The sequence below is a fragment of the Heliconius melpomene genome, chromosome 13 (assembly GCF_056956725.1).
Source record: "Heliconius melpomene rosina isolate 202511_hmr_F chromosome 13, ASM5695672v1, whole genome shotgun sequence".
NCBI classification, from domain to species: domain Eukaryota; kingdom Metazoa; phylum Arthropoda; class Insecta; order Lepidoptera; family Nymphalidae; genus Heliconius; species Heliconius melpomene.
In genome coordinates this window covers 3,905,375-3,926,392 of record NC_140401.1, presented here as the reverse complement: position 1 = coordinate 3,926,392, position 21,018 = coordinate 3,905,375, and the positions used below count along the sequence as shown (strand labels likewise).

Genomic DNA, 21,018 nt, shown 5'->3' with positions numbered 1-21,018 from the left:
CACCCCGCAGCGCGGCCGGTTTGTCTACGCATATCAATATTTCGTTATGTCCAAATTAAATATATATATAAAGTTTTTCACGCTATATCCCGCATATAACAAGATAGGCAGGGGAAATCTAGAGTTAAGACACTCCGTTCTCCAATTTCCGTCGAATTCTCAAGGCATTGCGTGTTGTGTGGCGGAACTCATCGTCGCGCTTTGCCCAGTAGCTGAGGCGAGGATAGAAAATATTAAATAATGAATTATTCCAAATGGGAATCGAACCCGCAATGGATAGTAAATATAGTAAATTAAAATATTTTGTTAAAAGTGAATGTATTTTTTAATTAAATAATTTATTATAACCAAAATTACTTTTAGTTTTTTTTGTGCTACAATTGCTCAATTAAATTATTTTATTAATATAAAGTAAATTATCAAGGTCGAAGCTATTTACCCTAAGCGGTATTTGTATAAGTATTAAATGTGTGTGTAAAGTTATACTAAATTGAAATTGAAATTCAAGACCTATAATTAAGTGTAGTTACGCATTCAAATAAACCTTAATCGGGCAGATCATCAAAATAAGAGTAGCGCATGTCACTTTATTACTCTTGAATGTCTTAATGTGGCACGTGTTCCGTCACGCCCAGCGTGTTTCATACGACTTGTTAAGTGCCCAACTGCTCGTTTATTTCAAGCTACTTCTACTACAAATGGTCCATAACATGTTTAAATTTTATCGCCTAAAGTTTCATAAGAAATTAAGAATTACTTGTACTAACTGTGACATTTGCTATATTATTTTTCAGAAAAAGTACCTATATATGTACTTAAAAAATGTACATAAAAAATACTTTGTAAATATATAAATTTAGAAAAAAATATTTTAAATAAAAAAATAAATATTTTAAAAGCGATTGAAACTTATTTCGGGTCCACTATTTTTACTTAAGGAATATGAAGTTCTTCTTTAAAGCTCTTAACGAATTATTAAATTTCTTACGCAACTGTTATCATGTTACTTATATATCACTGTCATATGAATTATTTAAAATATTATATAAATATGTTTGCATATATTATTTAGAATATAAGCATTTAATGTTGAAGTTTATCAGAATTGTATCTGATATAGAATCCATGAAAGAAGTAATATTTCACTCATTCTCCTCCACGAAATATAGCTAAAAAATCATTTTTTTTTAAATACTTTGGTACTTCATAATTGCCGATGTATATTTAATTTCAGTGAATCAGAACACTAACGAATTGTGTAACGTCACTATCAAATACCCTATGACATCGACCACACAGTGGTCACCCGGCATACCTCTACCTCAACCAATATAGGGTATTTTATTTCTCAACTTACATTCGTAATACGATCATGGACTTAATAGAAATGAAATAAAGCAATTACTCGAATGAATGATGAATATAGTACTTTGTTCGTTAATATGTATTTTAACAAGGCACATGCTGCGTTGATTGTTTTCCAAACTGTTTCAAAATGCCCTTAAGCGAAATTAATATTATTGAATGTAGGGTAATATAGATTTTAAAAGATTTATTATTATCCACATTTTTCGATCGCATCATTTTGGCAATTTGTTTATAACTTTTATGTGTAACTTGTGTTAAAAATTGATGCTAAGACTCTAAAATAACCGATACCCATCCATTTTTATCAACTCAAGGAATGATTTCGATTACATATTAGTAAAGAAATATATAAACCATCTTATAATTATTTATTGCCTTTGAATTAGCAAAAACTATAAATATATTTTTATACCCTCTTTTAGCAAAATACATAGGTTTCCTACTCTGCCACAGTAATTTCTGCAAAATAGAATTAGAATGCACTACCATAAACTTTAGTTTCTTTCTACCCACACTACTAATTGTACGAGATATATGGAGAAAAAAATATAATGAAAATAAGAGGCCATACGTGTGATCGCACCTTCTATGTTTTAATACCCAGTTAGGGGAAAATTATGTTTATTATTTTTCTAGTAACTCACTCTCGGGATTCACGTTTAGTTCCGCCATTTAAATGGTCGTGCACAAAATATGCTACAACATTAAACAAAAATAGGATATCAATTGCAACTAATGGAAAAGTTTTTTATATACTTAAATTCAAATTGTCAATTTTTCATCGCATTATCTACGCTAGTTTGCTTTGCGGATATTAGAAAACATATAAAAGGAAGTTGCACGATTTTGCTTGACATAATTAAATTAATTTCCCACGAATTTGTTTATAAAAATAATTGGGAAATATCCCCGGTAGGTCCGGTCTGGAGTTCGGACAGAACGTGAGTTCGTGTCAGTGTCACGGAAGCGGTAATCTGATTAATGCCTTTGTCGTTTTATTAATGCGAAATAAAATTGGCAATTTATTGTTAAAAAAGTGTTATAATTCATTCATTTTGATGGAAGTCGAAAAAATAGGAAAATGTTATATATTATATGATTTTGTTTTTATTATGGTAAGAGTGAAAAAAAAAGAGGCAGTCGTGGCGCGGCGGCACAAAGGTGTGACTGGAACGACGATTGTGGGTTCGATTCCCACTCGAGGAAGTGTAATATTTATTTACGTTTATATTTCCATTTCTTCGCTCTGGTTGAGTTCTGCCACTCAACACGCAATGTCTCCAAAATTCGACAGAAAGTGAGGAACGGAGTGTTTTAACACTAGGTTCCCCTGCCTACCCTGCTGTGTGCGGGATAAAGCGTGAGGCTAAAAAAACCGCCTTGAGAATTATTCTATTTTTATTATTAAATAGATTTCGTTTGATGAAAGGATAAGTATAATCTGTGGTTAGGAGGTCAATCACCGTTCTTACCAATTTTGCCCCTGAGAAAATAATAATAATATCAATCATTGTTTTTTGTATTTAACGCCATTTATTTCGTGGTAGGTACCACAAATTGTTAAATTAGAGTTTATATATAGCTTGTCACGACATAATGAAAACATAATAAATGAAGTGTGTAATCAAATTGGTTTATGTCTTTTGTACATATTGATCGATTTATGATTCACTTTAAATGCGCCTTACAAGGAGTACATATACGTATATTACAATACATATATGTATATTTTTCTTAAGGCCGCAGGTTGTGGGTTCGATGCCCACTCAAAGAAATTAAATATATAATATTTTCGTTTCTTTGCTCTGGTATCAAGGTAAAATGCGGAGTTAAGTTCCGCCACTCAGCACGCAATGCCTAAAGATTTCAGCGGAAAGTGGGGAGCGGAGTGTCTTAACAGTAGGCTATCTCTACCTACTCTGCTACTTGCGGTTTACGTTAGAATTTTATATTCAAAATGTACATAAATTGTAAAATACTAAATATTATTATTTATTTTAAATAATATTACTTTTACTCGTAATTACAATTTAGGTTTAGGTCACGCTTGGTCTATTTCTAACTTATTTAACTATTATGACACAATTTATAGTAGGCTGTTGAACAGGTTCGTTACAAGGCATGGTCGTATATACGGTAGTAGAGAAATTGGGAAATTAGAGTACCTACCTTTGCGATTTCCAAATCTAGATTTATCTATGATTTGACATTACAAATGCAATGCTACAAGCAATTTACTTCAAAATACTTCCATCCGAGGAAATTAAATATTTAATATTTTCATTATTTCGCTCTGTTGTCGAAGCAAAGCGCGGTGTTAAGTTCCGCCACTCAACAGGCAATGCCTCTACAATTCAGCAGGAAATGGGTACACTGTTGCACATACCAATAATATCCTTTTTTTTGTACGTAACAGCATTTCGCCTGAGGATATACTGAACTAATAGTGTAACGTATTTAGTGAAAGGAAATTGTAGTTAGTGACATTATTGATTAATTTGTTATTATATGACATTTAGGAACTTACATACTTACTTAATTTACATATAAAATTAATTTTCTTATTCTATTATTATAAGTTATATATTTATATAGTTTATATTATAACAAGTCATACTTGTTAACTTGTTACTTATAACAAGTTTTTAGGCTGCAACTATATTATTTGTTATTGAATAGAAGATTTATTATTATATGTAAACTAAACTTTAAATAAAAATAGTATAATTTTCGGCGGCCAATATATTCTATTTTAATATAAACTGTATAAATTCTAGTCAAAATAAATGTAAATTAACTTTTTATATTAGATAAAGCCAAACGTTTGTCTTGTTTGTCTATGCAAATAGAATTACAATATCATATGATTAAATTGAGCCAAAATGAATGTTATGTGCAATACTTGTCGATGTAAATAACAGGCAAGTGCTGAAGTTTCGACAGCGAATGTTTAAGATTTATCAATTAGATTTGTTTTTCGCAACTCAAATATTTTAAATGTACCTTTCTTAAAGTCATTGTCTTGTACTTGTAGAAACATACAACTATCAAATAGGTGCTTAAAAATAGGTATTTTTTTTCATTATTTGTGGATTTCCTTTTGTGATTTTATTTTTCAGTTTCACGCTCTATCCCGCATGTAGCAGAGTAGGCAGAGAAAGCCTAGTGCTAAGACACTCCGCTTCCCTCTTCCCACCGATTTCTGGATGATTTGCGTATTGAGTTGCGGAACCGTGCTTTCCCTCAACACTCAGAGCGGAGAAATACAGTTACAGGACCCACAATACAGTTAGGAAAGTAATAAAAAATATTTCGAATTTATGCTTATTTATTTAATGAGTAAAAAATTAATTCGATCACAGCAAGCAAAGATATCTTGTAAGTTTTTGGCATCATTGATTATCTTTAATATTAGTAATGGTGATACTGGGCAGAGTAGACGTGATGGCTAGGTCCGGAGTTTTGAACTACCGCGTTGAAACTGAAAAATATATAATGTTTATAAATATGATTTAGAGATATATTTTATAGGCCAGTCGTAGCGCAGGGGAACGGAGTGTCTTAACTAGGTTTCCTCTGCCTGTCCTGTCGTGTGCGGGATACAGCGGGAACCTGATTTATATAAATATAATTTATACTATCTAAGCTTGAGCTGACTTTAGAAAGCGTTACTTCATAATTTATAAACATTTCAAATATGAATATTAAAAGAATAAAATACGAAATATTTTGTGGTTTAGTATGAAAAAAATCTGTAAACATTTAAATCTAGATCGCACTTTTAAGGTCATATATTTTATTTATTAAACGCAGTAAAGACCGGTGAACCTTACTGAATCATGAAAACGTCAAAACTCGTTTGAACCAACTGACACTAGTTTGCCGAGATATTTTAGTAGTAAACACAGAGGTCGATTGAGGTTATTACTCGTATGATGAAGCTCAAAAATACCGGTTAGACTACCATGTGAGTTTATATTTGTGACGTATGCATGTTACGCATCTTTTAAACTTCCTGAGAAGCTTCCTGGCAAGTTATGCAAATTTATAAATTTTATATAAAAAACAAAGTTTAAAATAGAGCGATAGAAAATAAAGTATGTATATCTTACCCATGATGGTCGTCGGCAGAGTAAGATACTTTTCTGAAGGAGCCATCAGGTTGCAGTAAGGAATATTCGCCTTTGACAACATCTCCGTCGCGAGCTTCGTGTTGAGCCTTGTGGTCACCAGTGTGGGGATCTTCGACGGAGTACGAGTACTGGTACTTGGGATGAGACTGTAATATAATTAAGATATAAGTATTACAGAAAATTTATGCCATAGATGATAAATGGTGGCGAAGTATATATCATATGGAAAGGTAAATAATTTACGGAAATGTAGTTATAAAATACTAAACAAACATAAAAAATAGCATTAAATAAATTTATTTTATATGATGCATATATTACGTTTCTTCATTCATTATTATTAGAGTAGTTGATTTACTCACGTAGTAGTCTTTGGCAGCGTAGCGGCTGGCATATCCGTGGTTGCCATGTGGTGCGGCGTGTGATAAAGATAATACATTAGCGTGGGATGTTGCGTGAGCGAAAGGAGCACTGCCAAGGGAGCCTGCATGGGCTAAAGAACTGGCATGGGCTAGAGGACCACCATAGCCTAAAGCAGTTCTTGACGCTAAAGGAGCACCATAAGCCAATGGAGCACCATGAGCCAGTAGAGCGCCATGAGCCAGTGGAGCACCATGCGCCAGTGGAGCACCATGACCCAGTGGAGCACCATGAGCCAGTGGAGCTATTGGAGCCAAAGGACCGTTATATCCTAAAGGATGACTGTGTGCCAACGGAGCTACTGGAGCCAAAGGCCCCACATGACTAAAGGAGCTTTATGAGCAAGTTGCGCTGAATGGTCTAAAGCAGCTAACGATGCAGAATGAGAAAGAGGGGACGCATATCCAAGAGATCTCGGAACTAGGGGGGCGCCATATCCAAGGGCTGCAGGATAGTGAGGATTGGCAACGTGACCGGCAGCGTGATTCAATGGGTTATATTGGGAAGATGGGGACCAACCGCCATGGCCCAAGCCGCCAGCTTGCGCCACTGCCACTATTACACCAAAAATGAAGATCTGCAAAACAATAAATGTTATGTAAAGTATAACTGTTAGAGATAAAAAATGTATTATGTTATTTTAGTAGTTTGCTTACTTTTGAAAACATTTTTTATTCGAATTCTAATCCGTAACTGACATGTTTTTGATAATTAATCGTGGGTTTTATAAGAATTTACATTGTTGCTCCGGTGGGGCGCTTCATGGTACATCCATGTTGCTGCAAGGTCATCACTCTTTGTCTTCACAATTCTCTCATTACACACAAGACGGGCCAAAGAATAGTTACTTAACAGTTTTTCTGTGAACTGTATCTCATTATACTGGGTCGGTGTAGGCTGTGATAAGGTAAAAAAAAACAGTTATTTTTTTAGATAAGTATATATATGAATGAGGAATAGGTTTTGTTATTATCGAGTTCATATATTTTAGGAATGTGTATCAGTGATATGGAATGATATGTCTACCTCATACCTGAAAAGACACATAGCGATAATTGGTCTCTATAATATGGACTAAATAGTGCTAATGTTATAAGTATTATCATTAACTTTTATAGCTCTGCTTGGTATGCCACTTATTTTTGTAAGCATCCTTGTCTGTTCAGAAACAGTCTTGGTTATATTCCATTTTGTTTTAATAACTAAAGGAAGAGAAATTCGTATTAGGTTTTTATATAATATTTTCAGTCACGTGAAATAGATTTTCTAAAAATTAAATAACTGTTTTGATTATATTATCTTATACGATAAAAGTAAAAATCAATTTATTATATTTTGCATGTGGTGTAGCAACGTATGCAACACTTCCAATAAGTAACAACGTTATAGGCAGTGTATATATTAATGAATAATGAATTGAGGCTGTTACTTAGGACCGAGTTATTTTTCACAGAATCTTAGGTATAGAAAACAGACATTTCATTTCTTTTGATATTTTTCTATCTCATTGTGACTGACATAAGCTTGTATACAGTAAATCATATATCCGTATCATTTTTGTTATTTATGAATTTTATGATTTTTATTTAATTAAACAGTTTTTTATTTCTTGCAGTAAATAATAAAAATTGTTTAATTAAATTCATCAAAAAATATCTGTATATTAAAAACACGAGGACTCTTTCTCTCAGGCAGCTATCCTTTCTTAGAGAGCTCTAATAAAACAGGATTTACTAAAAACCATTACTCGTTTTTTTCACAAACATAGGCTGAACAATAGAAAAAAAGCCTATGTTTTATTAACATGCTGTATTATTCTTAATAAATAGATATTTTTATATTTTATATATATTACTTTTTTAAAAAAATCAGCAGCTATCCCCATAAGTACTCGTAAATTATAATTATTTGGCTATCTCAATAGGGATAATTAGGTAACTGAAACCTATTTAATTAATCTCACGCTTTACTTTTACGTCATGGTACATAAAGCTTGAGTTAATAGTGTCTTAATTATTATCTTTACTAATTATCTCTTGGTCAAGAACATCTCAGCTATTTGCCTACTTCCAAAAACATTACTTAAACTGTTAAAGGATTTGAAATACAATCTGAATTCAAATCCTTTAACCTTTTATTAATGAAAACCATACTAAACGGATTTTAGTATGTATAATTTAAAAGATTTTAGCTTTAGGAAATGACTGGGGAAATATTTTATATTACGCTAAAGAATATTTTTATTTCTTATGTTTTGCAATTATATTTTCTTTTAATATTTAAAATCGTACATAATGTAATTTAGTTTTATAACCTGACCTTATAAGGAAAGTATGTAAATTGAATAAAATGAACTCAGGAATTAATTATTTAAAAGTTTCGATACCCTTTTGAATAATTGAAATTTGACTCGACAATTTGTCAATGAATTTTCTTTAAATTTTAGAATTTGACATAATTTGTAAATTGACATCCTCTTTATCAGTGAAGTTTTTTTTTAATTTTTAAAATTTGATAATATACTGATAATTAAAAGATTTTAAGGTTATAAACGCACTTGGCCCTAATTCTATAACCGCTCGTGACGGAATTGCGTGAAAGCCATCACGATTTACAATATTACGCACCTTAAAGATTTATGTATTGTTGTTGATTAATTAAATATGCTTAGTAAAATTGTTAGCTATTAACAATTAATCGTATTCATAACGTATGTTTTTTTTTCCAAATATCTTAATTCTAAAGTGTTTTGTTTATATATGAAATTTTTGTTGAAGTGCAAAACTCCTGTTCAAAATAAATAAATACAAAAATTCTGCTAAGCACCTAGTTTTTAGATCCTGTTAGCGATATATTAACGGAACCAACTAATGACTAGTTAGAATCGAATGGAGAATGGGAAAAAGGAATAATTTAAAAAGGCCTTCGTTCATATTAACAAATAAATAATAACTAAATTTAAATACTTGCTAGTTTAATATTTTGAGAAAATTATACAATAATTTCCTTTCAACGAACTAGTAACTGGTAATTTTTGTGACAAATATGTTAGTTTCAAAAGTTTGTATTAAATAAGAGTAGTTACTACTGAGGTTACATGATCGTATGGAAATCTTACTTTAGATTTTTGTGTTGTTCACATTTGTTTTAGCAAACGTGACGTTATTTTTTCTTTTCTTTAGTGTATTTTCCATATATGTAGAATTTTTTGTTTTATTTTTTTTACTGTTACAAAATTTTTATACTTATCTACATTTAATATAATGCACGTGGATCATAAAAATGAAACCAAATATGGATATCATAATTATATATAGTAAATAAGTTTAATTAAAAGCATTCGAAAATTGTGAAAGTACTAGCCTACGTCTTTGTTTATAACAATTAAGGTGAATTTGTCTTATTATTACGCTTACCCAATTGTAACTACCTTGATAAATACAAATTCAATTTCACCGTTTATAATTAAATGTGTAGAAACTATTAAGATAAATACTTTTTTTCTTTTAAGGCTTAAACATATTTTAGTAAGTGACCTATGTAATGTAGAACACATTTGTGTGCCCCACTTGTTCTCTCTGTTGGTGTTATATGATATAAAAACCACTGTTAGTACAGTATTGACATCAATCACTGACTAGCATTGTCCATTTCAACAGTAAAATGTTCGCTAAGGTGCGTGCGATAAAAATTTTATATTTGTCACCAGAAATAATATTATAATTTTCGCATAAAAAATATTTCAACATAAAAAAATATTATAATTGAAGAATATTAACCTTTCTTATAATTGAAGAATATTAACAAAACATTTTTCAAATACCTCATTGCTTTTTATAGCACCAGAAAATACTAAAAAATGTTATTTTTATGAACAGGTTGCAATTTTTGGAATCCTCCTGGCTGCGGCCAACGCTGGTCTCCTACATGGACATGGCCACGCTGTTTCATCTCAAAGCATCGTTCGTCACGATGAAGGACATATCGCCCCCTTGGCTTATGCTGCACCTTTAATTCACGCCGCCCCACTGGCATATGCTTCAGCCGTCTACGCCCCTGCTGCTTATGCTGGACATGATGAATATGTAAGTTATTTTTTTTTTATCACGCTGAATCCCACACATAGCATGGTAGGCAGAGGGAACTTAGTGTTAAGACACTCCGTTCTCCTTTTTCTGTCGAATTCTGGAGGTATTGCGTCTTGAGTGGCGGAACACAACGCCGCGCTTTGCCTCGATAGCAGAGCCAAGAAATGAAAATGTCACCAACAGTTTATATTTTAGTGCTTTTTAATTATTATTTTGTAATTGACTGATATTTTTAGGCTTACCCCAAATACGACTTCGCGTACTCAGTAGCTGACCCCCACACCGGCGACCACAAGTCCCAGCACGAGAGCCGCGACGGTGACGCCGTACATGGATACTACTCTCTGGTGCAGCCCGACGGCTCCGTACGCAAAGTTGAATACTCTGCTGATGATCATAGCGGGTGAGTTTTGTATAATTATTTTTACGACTTAGAACTGATTTTTATAAATACGTAAAAAAAAAATTAACTGATAATCTTATTGTTTTTAATCCGGAGAGTTATTATTATTTTAAGTAAGTGGTATTGTTTTACTAGTATTTAAAATAATTACTTATTAAAAATATAAATTTATTTATAGATTCAACGCCGTCGTGCACAACTCTGCTCCCTCAGTTCATCCTCAGCCAGCTTACTACCATCACTACTGATTCCAATCAAAACCAAAAATTTGTGTGTAAAATGAAAATGCCGAGCTATTTATTAAATGTTAACTTAAACTGATTTTATCTTTTAATTCTTATACAATGCCAATCAAAACTATATTAATCTATATATATAAAAGAACTTGTCCTCACTGACTGAGGTAAGACGCACGCACAGCCGTAACCACTGTGCGAAGAAACGTGAAATTTGGACAGATGTTTACTTTCGTAATCTGGACTGCACCACTAAGAAGGGATTTTGAAAAATTTTAACCCTAAAGGAGTGAAATAGAGGTTGAAAGTTTGTATGGAAAAAAAATTAAATCGGCACCGATTTTTATAAAATTTGAAATTTAGATTTTTAAAAGTATTTAATTGAACACGTGTTTCATCGTTTTCTAGAATTCTCCCCTAAGGGTGCAAAACAGGGGTTGAAAGTTTGTATGGAAAAATCTTAAAATCGCCACCGATTTTTATAAAATTTGAAATTGAGATTCTTAAAAAAATATTATTAAGCATGTGTTTCGTGGTTTATTATAATTTACCCCCTAGGGGTGCAAATAAGGGGTTAAAAATTTGTATGGAAAAACTTTAAGTCGTCACCGATTTTTATAAAATTAAAAATTTAGACAAAAATATTTCATTGAACATGTGTTTCATGGCTTATTAGAATTCACCCCTAAGGGTCCAAATAAGCAGGCGAAGCTGTGCGCGCCCACTAGTAATTAAGTAAAAGTTTGATCTTTAATGCAATTTCGGATCTTTTGTAACTTGAAAATATGTTTTCATTTGTTTAATACTTTTTTAACTTTTATATTTATTTACGATATCATATTTACTCACTGACTAATAAAAACTTAACCTGCCTGGATAATGGTAATTCAAAATTGAATTTAACTAAGTCTTTAAAATTTAGAGAGAAAAGATTATTTTAACAACTATTAGCGGTTAGGTAAAATTAGCGGTTCAATGATAGCGATTCAGGTATTTTATAATAACTTGTACGTTTAATAATAAATGCGAAATGAAAGAAAAATATATGTGTAAGTTGTAACTTAATGTTGTAAAAAAAGGCAAATATATAAAACAAATTTCTTTACTAAAAAGAAATGAATACACAATACTGCCGTAAATTAAATTAATATATAAAAATAATAATAATTCTCTTATATAATAAAAGTATATATCAAGATAAAGATAAATAAATCTATAAGACAATGTGTCAAAATTAGTGCAAAGTGCGTTAAGTATATTTTCCATTTGTCTAACTCTCGTTGGTTTGTTTGGGTGGATATGGATATGTCTAAAAGAATTTATAAAATTAAAGGCTATAGTGGCACAGTGAGAGTTATAAAACACCATTTTTATCTTTGGAATAACAATCCTTCTAAAATTATTAATTTGAAAGTTTGTAAAGATGGATGTTTGTTCCATTTTCACCCAAAAAATTCTGAATGGATTTAGATTAAAGTTTACTGTAATACAGTTTTCATACAATTCTGATGTAAACATAATAACATAGTCTTCAATTGATGTGAAAAATTTTGTGCAATTTGTCTATAATGTACTAATTTAGGGATTTGAACCCGGGTTTCTCGGAACCACTTGTCATTGAACACTTGAGCGCTCTTCTTACCACTTATTTTTGTTGATAGCATATCTGTAAGGAGATTTTTATAAATTTCCGTTACCCAAAGATGATTGCTTAGAATTATCGTGTGGCAAGAGAGAATACTATTTATTAGATTTTGTATTGTGTGAATAATATTTGTCTACAATATAGCAATAAGTATAAGTGGACGAATAAGTATAAACCGCGGGCGGATCACTAGTATTTTATTAATAATTTTAATAGATAGTATCTTGGTCTTCTACATAGGGAGTGCCAATGTTGTAACTTAATCAATAAATCAATTATCAAAATTTTATGTAGATCGATTATCTAAAATAGATTGATTACTTACAATTATTGATAAAATTGACATTGTAATTTGATTGGAGTAGAAAATTAAACTTTTTTATGTATCGTGCCTCGACTAACAGTAATTAGAGCGTGACATAATTTGAGGGACTCCTTGGATTGTTCTGTTGTTTAGATTTATTTTATTTTTATGCATTAATAATTTGCCATGTTAACAAATATAAGGGATCTTTCTTCACACAATTATACCATTATATTTCTTCAAAAATATAAGGAATCTTTTATCACTGTTGGAAATAACGAAAAAATATGATTTGGTTTTAAAATTTAATAAATTACTTATATATTATTTTGTATGATTGAATAAAAAATATATAAAAATAATATTATTTTAAATCAGTAGTGATGACCAGCGTAGGCAGGTTGCGGGTGGATTGAGGGTGCGGAGTTGTGGACCACTGCGTTAAATCTGAAATAGTATAAAAATATAGTATGAAAAAAAATAAAAGGTGATAAAATATTATACATCAAAGACGCCATAGGGCAGTTAACATGCACATGGTTGAAACGAATAATAATAAACTTTTATTTTACTTGGGGTTGGGGACAAGACCTGGTTCTAGTCATCAAAATTTAGTTTATAAAAAATAATGAAACATGGAGTATTACCCATTGTGGTCATCAGCAGAGTATTCAACTTTGCGTACGGAGCCGTCGGGCTGGACCAGAGAGTAGTATCCATGTACGGCGTCACCGTCGCGGCTCTCGTGCTGGGACTTGTGGTCGCCGGTGTGAGGGTCAGCTACTGAGTACGCGAAGTCGTATTTGGGATGAGCCTGGAAAAAAGTAATATTTTTCAAATGTCACATTAATTAAAAAAGGGAATTGAATTTGTGGGACAATATTTTTTTTATTCATTTTTTATTTATTTATTTATTATGATTTAGAGTTCTCTGGTAGTTAAACAGATAGCTAAATTTCATTTATAATGTATGGATACTTACGTGTTCATCGTGACCTTCATAATGTCCAGCATAGGCAAGAGGGGCGGCATAAGCTGCAGGAGCGGCATAGTGGGCCAGAGGAGCTGCTTGAACCAGGGGTACGGCATAGTGAGCTGGTGCCGCGATGTGTCCGAGAGCCAAACCCTCGTCATGACGAACTATGCTTTGTGAAGACACTGCATGTCCATGGCCGGGGTAGTAGCCAGCGTTGGCTGCTGCCAGGAGGGCTCCGAAAGCTACGATCTATGAATTTCACAATTATTTTATTATTTTTCCAAATATACAGAATTTGTTATATATTAGTTATAATATTTATTTTATAAACTTTATTGTATTTAATAATTTTAGTCTCAATTGCGTTTAGTGACTTGCGGTCGATTTGATATTGTTCTCACGGAGCTAGTCTACATGCACCGATAAAGTATTAAATTACACAGAAATGATGTTGGCACTCACTTTGCTGAACATTTTGCTGTTGTTTGCTCGAGTTCTGGTCAGTGATTGATATCTGTACGAGCTGACCGTGACTTTTTATATGATTAAGCAGTCAATAAGAATAAGTGGGGTAGAAGCAGACCATGCATAGCGATCTATTGTGATAGTGGAGAAGGTCACCCAAAGAACCCCATTATAGTATCAATATCGATTCGTGTCATGGTACATGAATTTGACAGTTTCGACCACGCACGTCCAACATTGCACGCGAGGCGACGTAAAAAGCTGTCAAAGTCAGGTCATTGATTATGTAAAGTGTGTAATAGTTGCGATTTTCTCGGTGATAAGTTTTCATATTTGTTACATTTTTGGATTACATCATTTTTATTTTGTAGACTGTCATCACATTAATATTTTGTCATGTTTGGTGTTAAGTTTTAAAATCAATTAATTTTTAAACTTTCATAATATATCCATATTATTTCTTTATAGTATTTAGTGTATTACATTTAAAACTATTAAAAACATTAAAAACTGTACTATAAATATTAAATACTATAGATATAACATTAAATATAATAAAATATCTCTATGCCATCGTGCTGAACTGCTTGGGATTGTTTTAGGTTCAATTGTCAGTTAAAAATTAGAAAAATAGGTGTAGTATTTCACGATCGAAGCCCTCGTGACGTTATGGCATAATTGTGTGCCTGTAGCCGCGACGGTTGTGGGTTCGACTCCCATTCGGAGGATTGAATTATTTTATAATTTTCTTCATTAGAGTGTTGAGTTCCGCTACTGAGAGAATTCCTCAAAAAATCGGCGGAAAATAAGAAAAGGAAGTGCGAAGCTGAAAAAAAATGAGTATTACAAATCCTTTCTTAAAACTATAATTTAATTACCTATTTCATTACCTATTAAATTTTATATTTATAGAAATAAAAATCTGAATTCCAAATTATAAATATTGATAAACAATATTTATACATTTTTAATTCTGAAATTTTAGTTTTTAGTCTTGCGAGGACGTAATACCTATTCATTACTTCCGTTATTAATTTCCCTTTATAATTTTATGCACTTAAAATTAATTATCCTTGCAATAACAATAAAATTTGTAGATTTCTGCTTAAGTTAGTTACTTAGTAACTTTAAGTTAGTTAGAGTTATTTAAAATACCTAGAAAAGCGAATGAAGTCAGTCCCAGCTTGGAAATATAATGTTCAAATAATTAATTTAGTTATTTATTGTGACTTATACATAAATCGATTCTATATTACAATATGGCAAGAGGCACCAGATATGTAGTTAGAAGAAACAAATATTTTTCTCTTCAGCCTCACCCTCCAGCGTGCGGCTGTACACCCCGCGTATATCAGGGTAGGCAGAGGGAGCCTAGGGTTAAGATACTCCATACCCCACTTTCCGCCGAAATCTCGAGGCATTGTTTTGTTACCAGAGCAAGGAAATGAAAATATTAAATAATTCAATTCTCCGAGTGGGAATTGAACCCTTCATACTTCGAAACCGTTTCACACTTGTGCCTCTGCTAATTAAAAAATAATAATTTTCAGCATTACCAAATTTAATTAATGTATGTATGTAATTGTTCCAAATAATTTCAAAACACAAATACGTAGGTACTTACGTACTTACATACTTTGCATTATAAAATATACAATCACTTTATAAATATTGCAAGAACTAGATATGAAATGTTGACACCCGCCGTATATATGAGATAAGTTGATGAAATGCCTATGAAAACCTTTTAGTGTTTTTACATACTATAATTAGATATAATTTATCAATCATTAATTGCTTGCTGTCGTTACGAGACTACTTTTTGTGGATGCTAATGTTGGTAGTCTGATCTTTCAGTTGAATTCCTTTGGAGTAAGAGTTCATAGGATAGGTTTGTTATTTCAATATTTTGTTGTAATTTATTTATAATTGATAAGTGTAAGAAATGTATGTAGGTAGATGTAAAAAACAACATAGGAAGTGAGAATGATAGTTTAGGAATAGGAAGTATATTAATACAGTGGCGCAGAGGCACAAGTGTCTGACTGTAAACACGATAGATTGTGAGTTCGATTTCCAGTAAAGGAAATTAAATATTTAAAATCTTCATTTTCTGGCTATGGAAAAGTGCGGCGTTGAGTGCCGCCACTCAACATCCAATGCTGAAACATGGATGAAAGTGAGGAACATCCGTCTTAATGGGAACGGTGTGTCTTAACACTAGATTCCCAAGTTGCCTCTGCCTACCGGGATAGAGCATGACACTAAAAAAATAGGACGTAAGTTATTACGAGGCAATATTAGTTACTTGAGAGATTTATGAGTTTACACGATAATTTGATGTAAGCAGATAAGTTTCTACACTGTTTTGAAATTTTCACATATATACCGTAAATGTAAATAATTATGTATAAAGTTTATGCAATTTGCGGTAATCGTAAAATTTTACGTGGTAACGTTACTCTACTTGAATATTTGTATAAATACAATAATTAACAGAAATTTATTATATTACGGTAATTAAATGCACGCTGTATACCTTGTTTCATTATAATTGTAGATAGAGAGAATATAGTGGCAAGACATTCTGTTCTTCATTTTCTATCCAAATTTGAGACATTTCGTGATTTGTATAATAATACCACAAGTGTGAGTCGAACCCACAACCATCGCGCTAACAGTCAGATATTATTCCTCGGCGACATAAAGGCTTACCATAACCACTGACGACGTATAAAACTATTATAATGGAAAATATCTTATTTTAATATTTGCAATATTATTAAAGTGTGGCCACACTAGGAATGAAACATACTTTTTTAGAAAACTTGAACGCGCTTGGACGGCTTCCAAGAGGCGCGGGTTCAAATTCTGCTGCCATAAAATGGCGGAAAGGTCGATGGAGTAAAATACTGAGATACCTAGGTACTTTCTGCTTGCATTGATATTATATGTATATATGAGAAATGTCTGACGTATTATTATGTATTTTAGTTTCATGCTTTGTCCCTAGGGGGGTAGCCAGACGGAGTCTCCCTCTCTTTCTCCTCATCCACTGTGATCAACCTGCACATGCTATGGTGTATATGGTCCTCATTCATTTACGGAACTTTCCTGCAGTATCATCGATCACCTCTTCATCGAGCATTTTCATTCTCACCGTGACAACCTTGATAGTGTCGGCCATTCTGTGTAAATCGGTTTTACGGATATTTTTTTATAAATATCTTATAGGATCAAAGACAAACTTTAAATATAAAAAATATGTAAAACATTCTTAAAATTATTTGGTATCTTGTTTTAGTGCAGTTATTTCTTCCAATTCTTCCATATTACTTTCTTTGCATATGTAACATTATTAATGTAAGTATTGAAATAAGGGGATTATAAATAATATTCAATATTTATTATATTTCCACAATTTAATAACACTCACTCATATTTACAAAAGTATATAAATAATAATCACAATTCATTCATGAGAGGTATCCACAGTTTAACAGAATTAGTAATGGTAGGCGGGGGCGGCAGCTACGTGCACTTGGGGGGCTGAGTTATGGACAACCGCGTTGAAACTGTAAACAAAAAAATATATTAAGAAAAAAAATATAGTCATTAAAATACATTATAAGGTGATCATATAAATTTTGGAGAGATTTTTTAATCTAGTCATATAAAGTGACTTCTCCTTAAGAGATACTAAAACATTGCCTATGGATACATTCAATACAGCTTTACGCCATCCATACACGGTAGAAATTCCTACCGTACGAACGAAACGCTTTGAGGCTACATTCTTTATCCGCACTGCGAGAGATTGGAACTCACTGCCGGCATCTGTATTTCCTGTGACATACAATGTGGGGGTTTTCAAAGAAAGGGTGAATAGGTATTTTCTAGGCAAGCGTGCACCACCGTAGACCGCATCAACGCTCACCAGACTTGATGCGGTCAAACGCAAGCCTATTCCATAAAAAAAAAAAAAAAAATCTCGAATATACGAGTATGGTAATTTCCTATTTTCTTATAAGTTTCGACTTTATAAATTAATTAAAGTAATATAATAAATTACCCATTGTGGTCATCAGCAGAGTATTCGACTTTGCGTACGGAGCCGTCGGGCTGGACCAGAGAGTAGTATCCATGGACGGCGTCACCGTCGCGGCTCTCGTGCTGGGACTTGTGGTCGCCGGTGTGGGGGTCGGCTACTGAGTACGCGAAGTCGTATTTGGGATGAGCCTGGAAAATGAAATGAAAAAAAAAATATTTTTTTATGAAAATTTAAATATTTATTCATACAAATTTATCGTATGAATTTCTCGAATTTCTGTATAAATATGTAAAAACATATAAATATAATAGATCTTTTTCGTGTTTTTTTACATTTCTATTTCCTATCTATGTTGTTTTAAAGCAATGCTGTTAAAATATTTGTGGATCAATAGGGTATGCCAACCTACTTTCCTTGTATAATGTATTCATAGTAACTTACGTATTCATCATGTTCGTAGTGGGCAGCAGGTGCGGCGTAGGCTACAGGAGCGTAGGCGATGGGGGTATGGGCTACAGGTGCAGCGTACGCAAGAGGAGCAGCATAGTGTCCCTCATCGTGACGAACGATGCTTTGGGAGGAGACGGCGGGACCGTGTCCATGGAGGAGACCACCGCTGGCCACAGCGATGATGGCGCCGAAAGCTACGATCTGTTAAATAGATTTCAGTAGTCAATAATTTGAAAATATTAAAAAAATGTTTTTTTTTTTAATATATTAGTTGTTCATTTCTTATAACTCACTTTGCTGAACATTGTGTGTGTTTGGTTGAACAATTGGTAAATGATTGATGTCAATGGTCCAACGGAATGGTTTTATATAACGAAACAGCGTGTGGCCAGCGCACTCCGCGGTGGGGCGACGTGCGCCGACGCCTTGACTCTGCAACTGGCACCACTCTCAAGGTCGATCTGATACTAATAACAAAGCATTAATCATTGCGTTCACACTAGCAATGCTCTTTATTGTTGTTATGGCATATTTGGTACGCCCTATTCTATTTATTTCAGTAATAATACCTACGCGGTATTATATTTAGTGTATTGGTTTGTTTTCAGTTTTCCTTTGCTTTTTCTCGTTTAGCAGATCAGATAGAGACTTATTAGTTTTTTCAAAACTCTCTGCTCTCCGTTCTTGAGTAGCGTAACTCAGTTAAACGTTCTTCTTGCCACAGTCGGAAAATGAAAAGATGTTACATATGTATAATCATTTCTTCGTAGCGTTCAAACCCAGAACTATCGTGTTTATATTGAGACGCCGTGCTGTACCACTGCGCCACCACGTATTAACTTATATGTGTAATGATAAAATGTTAAGTTTTTCGTTTAGTTAAGTTAGGGTGCACACATTTAATATAATTTTTGATCATATTCAGGTTTTTGAAAATATGTTCTGATTTCCTAACAATCAACTAAGTACGCTTGCAAGATCTACATTTAATAATTTATACATATATGCATTTATTATAAAATTTGTACATACGCACATATGCATGTAATTTCATACCAAACATTAATAATGCTTACAAAATATTATAATACTCTTTAAATGTAATATAAATTAAAAACGAAATATTTATTAAAATGAAATGAGCTTTCGCTTATCGTTGTAGATATCTTTACAGTTCGTTTTTAGGTCAGGTTTAATAGAAAGGCTTCAAGGTACATTTCTTTGTTTACGAAATAAATTAATATACATTATTATCTATTCCGTTTATTACTGAAGGTCGATGTTCCTTTGTAGTTTACAGTTTAAACTTTTTATTTGAATATTTTTGTTTTAATGTGTAATGTAAGCAAAATAGATTATATTTTTTAGTTTTTTTTTTATTTAGATGGTTTGTTTCCTTTTAAAAATGTTTATCATTATTGGATTTTTTATTTTGAGAGGAATGTTTAGCAATTAGTATTAATTTTTTTTGTATTTTTACGTTGAATTCATGGTTTATAGTTTATTTTCCTGAATTAATCTGTACTATAGTCTTAGTAATCCATTCACAAGTGCATATTGTGTGCCGTGATAGTAGATAATTGGTATAACAAAATAAGTGAAATTTTTAATAAGAGTTCTTCAAAAGAATACTAATATAAGTGAAAATATGAGTCCAAGTCGTATATTTTTGATTAATTTATTGCAATATATGGTACGGAAACATTACGAGAACGAATTTTCCTTACCAACAATGTTTATGTTTCGCACCTTGAGATTTATTATGTAGATGGTGTAATATTAGAGCATTCCATTTACCTTGTTTTATAAACGTAAATTCAAGTTTTGTAACTTGCAAAACCATTACAAGAAAATGAAACTGTCATAACTGATAACGTCGAGTGCGATATATAAACGTAACTTTGTTTACATTTGAGTGTTTTTTCTATTTTTAAGTCATATACAAGATTTTTTTTGGTAATATTATGAAATATTTGCTATTGCTTTGCTATTGTGACAAATATTCTAAAATATGTCTTTACTATTCATTGTCTGATTTTTTTCTGGTATCACGCTGTATCCCGCATATAATAGAGTAGGCAGAGGGAACCTGGGAACCTACGTAGGCACTACGTTTCTCACTAGGACACTTGCCATTCCCACTGTCCAAGAAATTAAAATATGAAATACTTCATTTCCTCGAGTGGGAATCGAACCCACATCCTTTTGGAAGTATGAGCACGAATCACGCGACGTTAAGGTCTGCCACCGACTACTTAATGTCAGGAATTCATTCGAATAGTAAAATACAGTGTCTTGACATTAGGATCTCTCTGTCTAAGTGAATACCCTTGTATGCGGAAAAGGACAATTTATAATAGCCATATTCAATTATTTTGAGCATGCATGAGATATTATCAAATTTGCCGACAATATTTAATCACTTTTTTTATTTTAGATATTGAAAACTAGCCTTCATATTAATTATTCTATTTCACGA

At 32.3% G+C, this 21,018-nt stretch overlaps 3 protein-coding genes and 1 pseudogene across 4 annotated transcripts; 1 reads left to right on the top strand and 3 right to left on the bottom strand.

The window, feature by feature from the left end:
• Positions 1 to 4,699: 4,699 nt before the first annotated feature.
• Positions 4,700 to 6,814, bottom strand: LOC146532549 (uncharacterized; annotated as a pseudogene). Its single transcript, XR_014878612.1, has 4 exons — positions 6,578 to 6,814; positions 5,864 to 6,498; positions 5,481 to 5,647; positions 4,700 to 4,849 (listed from the first exon to the last, which is right to left on the bottom strand). The product of XR_014878612.1 is annotated as an uncharacterized LOC146532549 (transcript).
• A 2,677-nt stretch (positions 6,815 to 9,491) lies between these two features.
• LOC146532548 (cuticle protein 19-like) lies at positions 9,492 to 10,733 on the top strand. Its single transcript, XM_085195557.1, has 4 exons — positions 9,492 to 9,596; positions 9,800 to 10,006; positions 10,246 to 10,412; positions 10,591 to 10,733. Exons 1-4 carry the CDS (start codon positions 9,585 to 9,587, stop codon positions 10,658 to 10,660), a joined length of 456 nt encoding a protein of 151 aa, XP_085051683.1. The 5' UTR covers positions 9,492 to 9,584; the 3' UTR covers positions 10,661 to 10,733.
• Positions 10,734 to 12,888: 2,155 nt separating this feature from the next.
• LOC146532547 (uncharacterized) lies at positions 12,889 to 14,143 on the bottom strand. Its single transcript, XM_085195552.1, has 4 exons — positions 14,036 to 14,143; positions 13,580 to 13,822; positions 13,245 to 13,411; positions 12,889 to 13,044 (listed from the first exon to the last, which is right to left on the bottom strand). The coding sequence occupies exons 1-4, from the start codon at positions 14,045 to 14,047 to the stop codon at positions 12,972 to 12,974; spliced, it is 495 nt and encodes a 164-aa protein (XP_085051678.1). The 5' UTR covers positions 14,048 to 14,143; the 3' UTR covers positions 12,889 to 12,971.
• Positions 14,144 to 17,441: 3,298 nt separating this feature from the next.
• Positions 17,442 to 18,983, bottom strand: LOC146532546 (cuticle protein 18.6-like). Its single transcript, XM_085195556.1, has 4 exons — positions 18,833 to 18,983; positions 18,531 to 18,740; positions 18,111 to 18,277; positions 17,442 to 17,613 (listed from the first exon to the last, which is right to left on the bottom strand). The coding sequence occupies exons 1-4, from the start codon at positions 18,842 to 18,844 to the stop codon at positions 17,544 to 17,546; spliced, it is 459 nt and encodes a 152-aa protein (XP_085051682.1). The 5' UTR covers positions 18,845 to 18,983; the 3' UTR covers positions 17,442 to 17,543.
• Between the last annotated feature and the right edge of the window lie 2,035 nt (positions 18,984 to 21,018).

Coding starts and splice junctions, on each gene's coding strand:
- LOC146532548 (XM_085195557.1), top strand. Junction 10,007..10,245: donor ATGCTGGACATGATGAATAT/GTAAGTTATTTT, acceptor TGATATTTTTAG/GCTTACCCCAAATACGACTT. Junction 10,413..10,590: donor TCTGCTGATGATCATAGCGG/GTGAGTTTTGTA, acceptor ATTTATTTATAG/ATTCAACGCCGTCGTGCACA.
- LOC146532547 (XM_085195552.1), bottom strand. Junction 13,412..13,579: donor ATGAAGGTCACGATGAACAC/GTAAGTATCCAT, acceptor ACTTTTTTCCAG/GCTCATCCCAAATACGACTT. Junction 13,045..13,244: donor TCTGCTGATGACCACAATGG/GTAATACTCCAT, acceptor ATACTATTTCAG/ATTTAACGCAGTGGTCCACA.
- LOC146532546 (XM_085195556.1), bottom strand. Junction 18,278..18,530: donor ACTACGAACATGATGAATAC/GTAAGTTACTAT, acceptor TTCATTTTCCAG/GCTCATCCCAAATACGACTT. Junction 17,614..18,110: donor TCTGCTGATGACCACAATGG/GTAATTTATTAT, acceptor TTTTGTTTACAG/TTTCAACGCGGTTGTCCATA.